A 12500-nucleotide genomic window follows, 5' to 3' on the forward strand; every position below is an offset into this window, starting at 1 on the left:
TATGCCATCCATAAAGCATAGGGGCAATCCTTCGAACCTAAGGGTTGTAGCAAGGGAGAAATGGACATAAGAGACAATTAGAAAGTTAAAGAAATTGGAAAAATTAAAATCCAGAACTGTGGTTCGATCACAGATGAGTTGAATCAGCATTGCAAGTGCAGATGAATCAGCGAACCCCACATTTGCACATATTATCACAAAAACATAGCCATGTGCACTATGCATGAATACACACACACACACACACACACACACACACACACACACACACACACACACACACACACACACACACACACACACACACACACACACATATATACACACATACACACACACATACACACACACACACATACACACACACATACACACACACATACACACACACATACACACACACATACACACACATACACACACACACATACACACACACACATACACACACACACATACACACACACACATACACACACACACATACACACACACACATACACACACACACATACACACACACACATACACACACACATACACACACACACACACACACACACACACACACACACACACACACACACACACACACACACACACACACACACATACATACACACATACATACACACACATACACCATATACACACATAAACACACACATACACACATATATACACACATATACACACACATATACACACACATATATACACACATATACACATATATACATCAATACACATATACACATATCCACATATACACATATACACATATACACATATACACATATACACATATACACATATACACATATAAACATATAAAAATATACACACAATACATACACACACACACAATACATACACACACACACACACACACACACACACACACACACACACACACACACACACACACACACACACACACACACAGCACTAATACCATAAATGCATACCTTATACTTTACTAATATACCACTGTACAATCTATTTCCAGGTGAAAGTAATCGATTACTAATTGATTACTGATTGCAAAAGTAGTCAAAGTAATCGACTGCAAAAAAAAAAAAAAAGGGTATCGCCAATCACTAGAGATTAGATAGATATTGTGTGATAGGTATATCGACACGTAAATGAATTCCTCTCCTTTTTCCAGGTGTTCTCACTAGCACAGAGGACTTTGAAAGTAGTGAGGATGTTTATGATGCCATTGGAAGCCTCCTAGCAGATGCTGTTGGAGTGGAAAGGGAGGATGAAATAAGGTATATGTCCGTATTATAAGTTGAAATGGATTTTGATAACTCTTTCTTTATAGAGCAGGTAGGAGGGTTAACTGGAGGAGATCAGTGCATGCTTTATATGAAAGAAAATGATGTTCTCCCACTCTGTGTGGTTTAATTAACCCAATGCCACCGGGGAAAATGCTGTGCTTATTTTCTATATTTTTGGGAAATGTCTCTGCGCGTAGATGGCTCTGCTAGTGCTTAGCCACAAAGGAGTCAATTAGTAGACCTTGTGACCTTACATGATTTGAGTTGGCGGGAAAAACGTATTTTTTACTAGTGCTATGAATATCGATGGTGTTATTTTTATTATAAACATTATAAATACTCTAATTTTATAAACATTAGTAACAGCGAAATAAGATAACGTAAAATATTTTTGTAAATCAAAGAAACGGGTGAACGGGCGAGACCAGTAGTACTCTTAACTGGCTCATTGGTGACTTAGTACAAGTGTTGCCATCTATGTGTAAAAACAATCAAACAAGTACTCACAGTGGGCATAGCACGTACATACATGTCATGCCCGATGGCATTGGGTTAACATCATGAAAGGGAAAAAAAAAATTGTGCACTCACAGTATGTACTTATTATAAGCAGTTAAACTTGTTGCAACCAAATTTTTGCTCAAGATCTCTAGTCTGTGTTATTAAGTACTACACTGTGTGTATAAAGATTTTTTTTTGAAGTTAGACAATTGTTTACAATAAGCTTCTGCACTTATACATTTTTATGAACAGCATTTTTGACAGCTCTGGAACCCTCCTTACTTGAATACTTGAAGTGCCAGCGAGAAATGGTATATAATAAGACAACTTCAGGGTTCCTGGGGCAAAGACTCCTGGCTAGGCAATATATGGTTAGAATATATTATACAAAGTTCATAGGGCCCAGGGAGGCAGAGCCCCCTGCCTATGAGGGTAGGTGAGACTTATTGTGGCGTATATTCCCATAGGCTTTACCTGAGGATGGGTTGGATGCTTGTAGGTATTTTCAAGAGTTTGTATTTCAGACTGTAGACTTTCTGTGATAGTGGACATATCCATAGAGTCGAGCAGATTTTGTGAAGATTTTTTGGTGGTTTTGTTCTACATCCATTCTATCTGGGCATGTTTTCCCCCCACTGTTTCCCTGCTGTACTTCATACCCTCCTCTACCATCAGGACTATTATATCAGGGATGTTGGCTGCATTGGATATTGCACCCATCACAATTGCTATGTATTAGTAGTATGACTAAAATGGATCAACAGTACACCTAAAAATTTCACAGAATAGTGTGTTTTTACTTGAAATATAGGCTTTTTGGTCTTAGAAAGAATGCCTGTTTCAAGTTTCTTATATATATATTTTGTGCCTCCTTCTTCCTCCTTTTCTCTTTCTCTTTCTCTATCTCTATCATCATCATCTTTTATACGTTCCCAAAAAAGGCCGGAGTAATCTAGATATTTTTCTCTTCTTCATTTTTCTTATATACAGGAAATTATGTGACCAGGTGATGTCAACACTGACAGTGTCTAACGGCACGATAGAACGGAAGATCTTAGATGCTCCAGTGCAGCTGGCAGAAATGGCCGCCAACATGGAGGTCGAAGATGAGGTCATCAAGTCCGTCTGGACAAGAGAACGGGATGATACATTGGTTGGTTACAAGATTGTTTTTTTGTTTTCTTATGTAGCGCCTCATGTTAGGTCACTTATTTTTCCTCATAAAGATTTCTTTGAGGCCCTGTTTTAGGTGTGTGTGTGTGTGTGTGCTTTTGCGTAGCCTTCTTTCACTTATTTTTGCTTTCGTATTTCCTTTATCCTTTCATGACTGAAATAGTTGACCAACTCTATTTCACAAATCAAGCACTATACATGTCAACAAGCAGTTTCTTCACTTTACCAGTGGTGAGAATAATGTCGTTCTTGATACTGCCACCCCACTTGGTGGACGTGTTTCTGACGTGTTTTTCAGAAGCAAACTAGATGCTTTCTGGTGGTACTTAGCTTCTACTCTACATCCAGGTTCGTTTGCTTATATGCCATTCACCCATTGTCAGGGTTAATGAAAGGGCAATCTTTCCAGAAAGTCGACCAAAAGAAACTAGACAAAGCCGAGGCCAAACTAAAAGAAAAGAAGGAAAAGAGAGTAAATGCGGACAAGAAGGAACAAGCTCCTATTATTATGGAAATGGCTACAGCATCACAGGTGAGATCGTTGTTACAGATTTCTTTAATCTGATAAAACTAAATTTTGTTATAGTCTTCTGGATTATTTGATCTTCCCGTTGTACTTTGAGATATTTTAAAGTTTTTAGTTTTTTATTTTTGATATTAATTTTTTGTTAAGATTGTGTGTTAACCCTTTGTATAAGGTACTGTAATGTCAACAGTATTTTTTTTTCTTTCTTTCTTTTTTTTTTTTTTTTATGACCACAAATGGCTCCAAAAAGGCTCGGCTAATCATATTAAAGCTGTTGTTATTTTGATTGATATTATGTAAATGTAAATAGTAAAAGAAAATAGGATTGATTAAAACAATAATAAAGAGGATGAAGCAAGTTTCATTTTGCAGGTTGTAAGCAAAAAAGACCGAGCGCTGGACGCCAAAGGTAGCTGTAATACAAAGGACATCAGAATAGAAAGCTTCGATGTAGCATTTGGAGAAAAGTACGTGTAGATGTAGTTTAATTTTAGCTGTAGCCTTTAGACATTTTTTCTCAAACAGATAATTAAATGTAATTGTCATTGCTTCAGGATCTTTGGTATTAAATGTTGAAACTTTTTTTTTTTTTTTTTTTTTTTTTTTTTTGTCTTTTTTTTGTGTTAATATTAGATCATCTTGAAAATCATAGCTATGCTAAAGTTATATTATGATATATGGAGTTTTTAATCATTATTACATACATCATTAGCAGTCTTACCTCCTCCTCCTCCCCCCTTTAATTATGTAGTGTTATTTATTCATAATGTGCTCTCTGTTATTGCAGAGTGCTTATTCAAAATGCAACAATTTCTTTAGCCTTCGGAAGACGATATGCGTTAGTGGGCAGGAACGGCCTTGGGAAAACTACTCTTTTACGGATGATTGCAAGGTAAGTCCTCTTTGATTTACTCTGTGTGTGTGTGTGTGTGTGTGTGTGTGTGTGTGTGTGTGTGTGTGTGTGTGTGTGTGTGTGTGTGTGTGTGTGTGTGTGTGTGTGTGTGTGTGTGTGTGTGTGTGTGTGTGTGTGTTTTTGTGTGTGTTTTTTTGTGTGTGTTTTTTTTTTGTGTGTTTTTTTTTTTTTTTTTGTGTGTTTTTGTGTGTGTGTGTGTGTTTTTGTGTGTGTGTGTGTTTTTTTGTGTGTGTGTGTTTTTGTGTGTGTGTGTGTTTTTGTGTGTGTGTGTGTTTTTGTGTGTGTGTGTGTGTGTGTGTTTTTGTGTGTGTGTGTGTGTTTGTGTGTAGTTGTGTGTTTTTGTGTGTGTGTGTGTGTGTGTGTTTTTGTGTGTGTGTGTGTGATCATATTTGTTTTACTGACAAGATCTGTTGTGCCAGTACCTCTGTTTTTTCCATAATTTATTATACATATAAGAATAGTAGTCATACTAGTTTTTTCTCAATGTCTTAGATTGTTTAATTTGTTCCTTATTCCAATGATATTAGCACATGCAAATTTTGCCTTTTGTTTTCTTTTTCTTTCTTTCTCTCTTATTTCTATTTTCTTTTTTGATAACATCACCTCTTTTTCTTATTTTCACACAGTCGAACTTTGCGCATTCCTGGGCACATTTCGGTGTTACACGTCGAGCAAGAAGTGGTTGGTGACGACACCTTAGCAATAGAGAGTGTACTTGAATGTGATACTCAACGTAAGAATCTCCTAGACAAAGAGAAAGAGCTGCAGACAAGAATAGCAAATGGGTAAGATATTTGTTGTCTTTTCTTTTTTTTTCTCTTTCTTTCCTTCTTTTTCTACTTGTTCATGGTTTTCCTTATCATTATTTTCTTTTTCTTTTTATTCTTTACCTTTTTTTTGTTATTCTTGTTCTTTTTCTTTGTCTTCTTCTTCTTGAACTTTTTCCTCCTTGTTATTATTGTTGAAGTTCACCTGTTGTTTTTCTTCTGCTTGTTGATGCAGAGTCTGAGGATTCACTGAATTAACATGTTTTTAATCTTATAGAACATTTTAAACTTACTCTCGGATTACCGTAGGTATTTTATTAGAAAAAAGTTCTTTAGTGATTGAAAGTAACAGCAACAATAGGAACAAGCTTTTAAATTTAAAACCTGTAGGGATTTCGTTTTTCCCTTTTCTGAATAAACCTGCAGTTTTCCAGTAAGTAAGGGTAAAACAAAGCTTTACCCATGCTATTTGAGGGGCCGTAACTCTGCAACAGCCACACCATGGTCTGTTATGGGCTCAGTTCATTATAGCAAGAGGGAATGTAGATCTGTCAATAAAGGGTTAAGAACAAACCTGATAAATTCTTTCCATCGCTGATTCTCTTCACCATCACTCTCCAGGGACACAGACGACACCTTGTCCTCCCAGCTGTCAGAAGTGTATGCTGAGCTACAGGCCATTGAGGCAGACAAGGCCCCAGCCAAGGCCAGTGTCATCCTGAATGGTCTGGGTTTCAACCCTGAAATGCAGACGAGGAAGACGCGGGAGTTCTCTGGTGGTTGGAGAATGAGGATTGCGCTGGCCAGAGCACTGTTCACGCAGTAAGTAATTTTGGGTGATGTTGGAGGACAAGAATCCGTTTTTGGGTGTTGTTGGAGGACAAGAATCCATTATCGGGTGTTGCTGGAGGACAAGAATCCGTTTCTGGGTGTTGTTGGAGGACAAGAATCCGTTTCTGGGTGTTGTTGGAGGACAAGAATCCGTTTCTGGGTGTTGTTGGAGGACAAGAATCCGTTTCTGGGTGTTGTTGGAGGACAAGAATCCGTTTCTGGGTGTTGTTGGAGGACAAGAATCCGTTTCTGGGTGTTGTTGGAGGACAAGAATCCGTTTCTGGGTGTTGTTGGAGGACAAGAATCCGTTTCTGGGTGTTGTTGGAGGACAAGAATCCGTTTCTGGGTGTTGTTGGAGGACAAGAATCCGTTTCTGGGTGTTGTTGGAGGACAAGAATCCGTTTCTGGGTGTTGTTGGAGGACAAGAATCCGTTTCTGGGTGTTGTTGGAGGACAAGAATCCGTTTCTGGGTGTTGTTGGAGGACAAGAATCCGTTTCTGGGTGTTGTTGGAGGACAAGAATCCGTTTCTGGGTGTTGTTGGAGGACAAGAATCCGTTTCTGGGTGTTGTTGGAGGACAAGAATCCGTTTCTGGGTGTTGTTGGAGGACAAGAATCCGTTTCTGGGTGTTGTTGGAGGACAAGAATCCGTTTCTGGGTGTTGTTGGAGGACAAGAATCCGTTTCTGGGTGTTGTTGGAGGACAAGAATCCGTTTCTGGGTGTTGTTGGAGGACAAGAATCCGTTTCTGGGTGTTGTTGGAGGACAAGAATCCGTTTCTGGGTGTTGTTGGAGGACAAGAATCCGTTTCTGGGTGTTGTTGGAGGACAAGAATCCGTTTCTGGGTGTTGTTGGAGGACAAGAATCCGTTTCTGGGTGTTGTTGGAGGACAAGAATCCGTTTCTGGGTGTTGTTGGAGGACAAGAATCCGTTTCTGGGTGTTGTTGGAGGACAAGAATCCGTTTCTGGGTGTTGTTGGAGGACAAGAATCCGTTTCTGGGTGTTGTTGGAGGACAAGAATCCGTTTCTGGGTGTTGTTGGAGGACAAGAATCCGTTTCTGGGTGTTGTTGGAGGACAAGAATCCGTTTCTGGGTGTTGTTGGAGGACAAGAATCCGTTTCTGGGTGTTGTTGGAGGACAAGAATCCGTTTCTGGGTGTTGTTGGAGGACAAGAATCCGTTTCTGGGTGTTGTTGGAGGACAAGAATCCGTTTCTGGGTGTTGTTGGAGGACAAGAATCCGTTTCTGGGTGTTGTTGGAGGACAAGAATCCGTTTCTGGGTGTTGTTGGAGGACAAGAATCCGTTTCTGGGTGTTGTTGGAGGACAAGAATCCGTTTCTGGGTGTTGTTGGAGGACAAGAATCCGTTTCTGGGTGTTGTTGGAGGACAAGAATCCGTTTCTGGGTGTTGTTGGAGGACAAGAATCCGTTTCTGGGTGTTGTTGGAGGACAAGAATCCGTTTCTGGGTGTTGTTGGAGGACAAGAATCCGTTTCTGGGTGTTGTTGGAGGACAAGAATCCGTTTCTGGGTGTTGTTGGAGGACAAGAATCCGTTTCTGGGTGTTGTTGGAGGACAAGAATCCGTTTCTGGGTGTTGTTGGAGGACAAGAATCCGTTTCTGGGTGTTGTTGGAGGACAAGAATCCGTTTCTGGGTGTTGTTGGAGGACAAGAATCCGTTTCTGGGTGTTGTTGGAGGACAAGAATCCGTTTCTGGGTGTTGTTGGAGGACAAGAATCCGTTTCTGGGTGTTGTTGGAGGACAAGAATCCGTTTCTGGGTGTTGTTGGAGGACAAGAATCCGTTTCTGGGTGTTGTTGGAGGACAAGAATCCGTTTCTGGGTGTTGTTGGAGGACAAGAATCCGTTTCTGGGTGTTGTTGGAGGACAAGAATCCGTTTCTGGGTGTTGTTGGAGGACAAGAATCCGTTTCTGGGTGTTGTTGGAGGACAAGAATCCGTTTCTGGGTGTTGTTGGAGGACAAGAATCCGTTTCTGGGTGTTGTTGGAGGACAAGAATCCGTTTCTGGGTGTTGTTGGAGGACAAGAATCCGTTTCTGGGTGTTGTTGGAGGACAAGAATCCGTTTCTGGGTGTTGTTGGAGGACAAGAATCCGTTTCTGGGTGTTGTTGGAGGACAAGAATCCGTTTCTGGGTGTTGTTGGAGGACAAGAATCCGTTTCTGGGTGTTGTTGGAGGACAAGAATCCGTTTCTGGGTGTTGTTGGAGGACAAGAATCCGTTTCTGGGTGTTGTTGGAGGACAAGAATCCGTTTCTGGGTGTTGTTGGAGGACAAGAATCCGTTTCTGGGTGTTGTTGGAGGACAAGAATCCGTTTCTGGGTGTTGTTGGAGGACAAGAATCCGTTTCTGGGTGTTGTTGGAGGACAAGAATCCGTTTCTGGGTGTTGTTGGAGGACAAGAATCCGTTTTTTTCTCCAGGGCAATCGAGAAAACTTTTTCCACGACAAGGGAGGAGAGACACAAGAACATGCAGAGAGAGTTTGAGGCCCAGTCGCAGTTCCGGCAGCACGTCCAGGAATTCATTGACAAGTTCAGATACAATGCCAAGCGAGCCTCATTGGTCCAGTCAAAAATTAAAATGCTGGAAAAGCTGTAAGCATTACTGTGATTGGTTATTTTGTGTTAAGTGCAATTTTTTTGGAGAGAGATTTTTCAAAATGTATCTGCATTTCATATAGAAAATTGATATACTCTGGTACTTCATTTCTAAAATGGTTGTATAAAGGGTCAATTAGCCATTTAAAAAGGGAAGTTTTGTGAAATTCTAAAGAATATGTTCATACTTGAAATTGGTTCCATTAAACCTGTTTATATAATAAGTAACATATCATTTTTTTTTTCTTCTTCTTTTTCTTATTTTCATTCTCTGTTTCTCTTCATCAGCCCAGAACTGAAGCCCGTAGAAAAAGAAACAATTGTAACACTAAGGTTCCCAGAGGCAGAGAAGCTGAATTCCCCGATCCTGCAATTAGACGAAGTCGAGTTTGCTTACAAAAAGGATGTAGTCATTTTCAGCAAAGTCAACCTCTCGGCTGCCATGGACTCGAGAATATGTATTGTGAGTTGGGAGTATGAACTATTCAGAGATTTTTTATTTCTGGTTTAGAATGTAATTTCCTTTAATGAAACGTGTTGCTACTTCTATTTAATGGTAACACAAATCACATAAGCTACCCATTGCACAAATACAAGGTGGTTCGAACAGTGTGTGCAAATTACTGTATTTAAGGTGTCTTCTGTTTGTGCATAGTCTTATCGGTGCTTTTAGCTGGTAGGCAATAACTGTAACTCTTAAGATAAATGTAATCATAGTTCATGTAGTTGATTATGCCGAAGTAAACCAGAGGGTAGATCTTCATGAAATAATGTCAGAATATAGAGGCTAAGAATGACATAAAATTTTTGAAAGGGATAAATCGAGCAGCTTGGCGTATGATAATTTAAAAAGAATATTTACATGTAAACTAAGTCCTTGAATATTAGCAAAGATTATGGGTCAGTTATTGTTATTGTTGTTGTTGTTTTTATTATTATTATTATTATTTATTCTGTGTCTGTATTTTAATGTGATGACCCTCTCCAGGTTGGTGAAAATGGTACGGGAAAAACAACGTTGCTTAAGATTTTACTTGGTGACTTGTCTCCCACAAAGGGACACAGGTTCTGTAATAGGTAAGTTGGTTGTTTTATTTTTTCTCCTCCTCCTCCTCCTCCTCCTCCTCCTCCTCCTCCTCCTCCTCCTCCTCCTCCATCTTCTCCTCTTCCTCCTCTTCCTTCTCTTCTCTCTTTCTTTCTTTGATGTGTTATCTCTCTCTTCCTGATTCGTATCACATTCCTTTTGTGCTTTATACATTATTCTCTCACTAATCCCACAAGTAAACTCTTCATTTTACAGTAAATTCAACCAGTATTTATTCATCATTGTTTTCATCCTTATTCATTGATTCTGATCCTCCTTCACTTGTTCCTCCTCATCCTCATCCTCCTCCTCTTCCGTATTCTCCTCCTGCTCGTGCTTAAATGCCTCAGCATCAGTCCCTTACTTGCTGAAAGATGAGGAAAAAATTAAAACAAATACCTCACTTGAAGCTTAACAAAGCCTCATCTCTTGCAGATCGTTAAGAATAGGCTACTTCACCCAGCATCATGTGGACCAGTTGGACATGCGATTATGTCCTGTCGAACTTCTTCAGAGCAAATACTCAGGTAAGAGGTGACTTGGCTACTGCAGCTGTAGTGTCAAAGTTTTGTTATTGTTATTTGTTTTTTGGTGTTGTGGTTGTATTCATATGTATGTAGTAGCTTTTTTTGTACAATGTTGAAAACAAAGGAAGTGAGGATGAATAATTTCAGAGGTAAAGCTGGATCTCTCTCTCTCTCTCTCTCTTCCCTTTCTTTTTTTATATGTTATGTATTTGAATTTTTCCTTTCTTTTTTCCAGGAAAACCAGTTGAGGAGTATCGCCGTCAGCTCGGTGCTTTTGGCGTTAGTGGAGATTTGGCTGTGCAGCAACTGGCCAGTCTGTCAGGAGGTCAGAAGTCCAGAGTGGCCTTCTCACTGATGTGCATGGGCAATCCCAACTTCTTCATTCTTGATGAGCCGACCAATCACTTAGATATTGAGACGATCGAAGCTCTGGGGAAGGCAATACAGAAGTTCAAGGTACGTTTGTGTCTTTCTTTCTCTTTGTCTCTACCTCTTCCTCGTCAGTGATTTTTAACTATTCCTGTCTCTCTCTACCGCTGTCTCCCTCTCTTCTCCATCTCCCTATCTCATCCTCTTTTTTTTTTATTTTTTACCTTCTCCTATTGTGAGAAGTCTGTCTGTATCTCTGAATTATCATTACTACCCTTGCAGTTCACCCTTACCTTCAGCTCAGTAATCTTGCCTTTGTCCCTTTCTTGTAACCCAGGGTGGTGTGGTCCTTGTATCCCACGACGAGCGACTCATCCGCATGGTTTGCACCGAGCTGTGGGTGTGTGGGGATAAGCAAGTCGTCTGCATGGAGGGTGGCTTCGACGAGTACAGAGCCCTTGTGGAGAAGGAGATTCAGGCTACCATATAAAGGGTATTCTAGGCTTCAAGCAATTTTTACATAAAGGCCATTGATTATACGCTCGCAGGACAAAGTGGAAGTTTTAATTTCTTTATGCATAATTTTTTCTTTTTTTTCATATATTTCTTTTCCTCCTCTTAATGTTTGGTTGCTGTTTTTTTTCTGTTTTTTTTGCATTTATTATTGGTATTGTTATTATTATTATTATTATCATTATTATTATTATTATTATTTTTCTTGTTATTGTTGTTATTATTATCATTACCATTAATGTTATTGTTGTTATTATAATTATTATAATTATTATTATTATTATTATTATTATTATTATTATTATTATTGTTACTATTACTATTATTATTATCATTATTATTATTATTACTACTATTGATATTATTATTGTTATTAATAGTATTGATGTTATTATTATTAATGCTATTGATATTATTATAAATATTGCTATTATTACTAAAAATACTACTATGATTATTATTATTATTTATTATGGCTGTTATTGTTAATTGTTTTTCTTTTTTTGCATTTGAGACCAGATTATAAATAATATACTACATCATGCAGTCCTATCAAATGAGTTACAGTAGAGACAGTTAATGTGAGTGCAACTAATGTTAGTATTTCTGCAAAAATAAATCAGGATACATACCATATGCATAAATGCTTTTATACTGGAAGCAAGTGTTTATATGAATTACATATATATATCTGTCTTTATGTATTTTATTCCTCCCATGCAATTTTATTATAGACTAACTTGTCACCATATTATGACTTTATTTATGATTGATATTATTTTAATTTGTCTATTTGCCATCTTTATTTATTATTTTTTTATTTCTCCATGTAATAATGGTGCTGAAAATGAAAGAAATTTCCATAAGGAAAACATGTCGAACATATTATATGCATTCAAATTTGTGTTTTGTTTTATACCCTTTATCAAGTCCCTGTGTATGATATATTGGTTTATAGTTTATATCAGCATTCCAATTCAAGGGACTTGTTGCAATCCCTTTTAGATTCTGTTTGCAAAGTGTTACGAAGCTACATTTGAGTGGCCAAGAATCCAACTCTACCTTTTCAGTGTGTTAATAGCCCCATTTATAGAGCCCTCTGCTCCAGTGTCAGCTTTTGAACATCACCAACTCCTCCTTGAAGACACAGCAAGCACATAGTTGTAATTTTCTTTTTGGTTTAGAAATATTCTTTATGAAATGAATACCATAAACTGGATACATTGATGGTGTTTCCTCAGATGTAAAATGTATTGATCAAGGAAAAAGTATACTTTTTTTATAGCCTCTCACTAAAGATGACTTTCATTTAGATTTAATCACTTCTTATGGCATGCAATAATGTTTAATATTCATATATTAAGATTCCTAATGATTTTCCAGACAAGAGAAAGTAAAACCAAACTG

General features: G+C 38.4%; 1 protein-coding gene across 1 annotated transcript in view; it reads left to right on the forward strand.

Moving 5' to 3' along the window:
• LOC125039174 (ATP-binding cassette sub-family F member 3-like) overlaps nucleotides 1-11258 on the forward strand; it is a 12727-nt gene extending 1469 nt beyond the window's left edge. Inside the window, exons 2-14 of the mRNA XM_047632949.1 lie at nucleotides 1169-1274; nucleotides 2775-2937; nucleotides 3367-3489; nucleotides 3856-3950; nucleotides 4271-4375; nucleotides 5023-5181; nucleotides 5785-5985; nucleotides 8250-8597; nucleotides 8889-9063; nucleotides 9589-9677; nucleotides 10120-10211; nucleotides 10447-10667; nucleotides 10918-11258. Coding sequence (XP_047488905.1) covers nucleotides 1169-1274; nucleotides 2775-2937; nucleotides 3367-3489; nucleotides 3856-3950; nucleotides 4271-4375; nucleotides 5023-5181; nucleotides 5785-5985; nucleotides 8250-8597; nucleotides 8889-9063; nucleotides 9589-9677; nucleotides 10120-10211; nucleotides 10447-10667; nucleotides 10918-11070 — 2030 coding nt within the window. The 3' untranslated portion in view covers nucleotides 11071-11258. The remainder of the gene's footprint in view (nucleotides 1-1168; nucleotides 1275-2774; nucleotides 2938-3366; nucleotides 3490-3855; nucleotides 3951-4270; nucleotides 4376-5022; nucleotides 5182-5784; nucleotides 5986-8249; nucleotides 8598-8888; nucleotides 9064-9588; nucleotides 9678-10119; nucleotides 10212-10446; nucleotides 10668-10917) is intronic.
• Nucleotides 11259-12500: the final 1242 nt, after the last annotated feature.

The sequence above is a fragment of the Penaeus chinensis genome, chromosome 26 (genome assembly GCF_019202785.1).
Source record: "Penaeus chinensis breed Huanghai No. 1 chromosome 26, ASM1920278v2, whole genome shotgun sequence".
In the NCBI taxonomy this organism is placed as follows: Eukaryota; Metazoa; Arthropoda; class Malacostraca; order Decapoda; family Penaeidae; genus Penaeus; species Penaeus chinensis.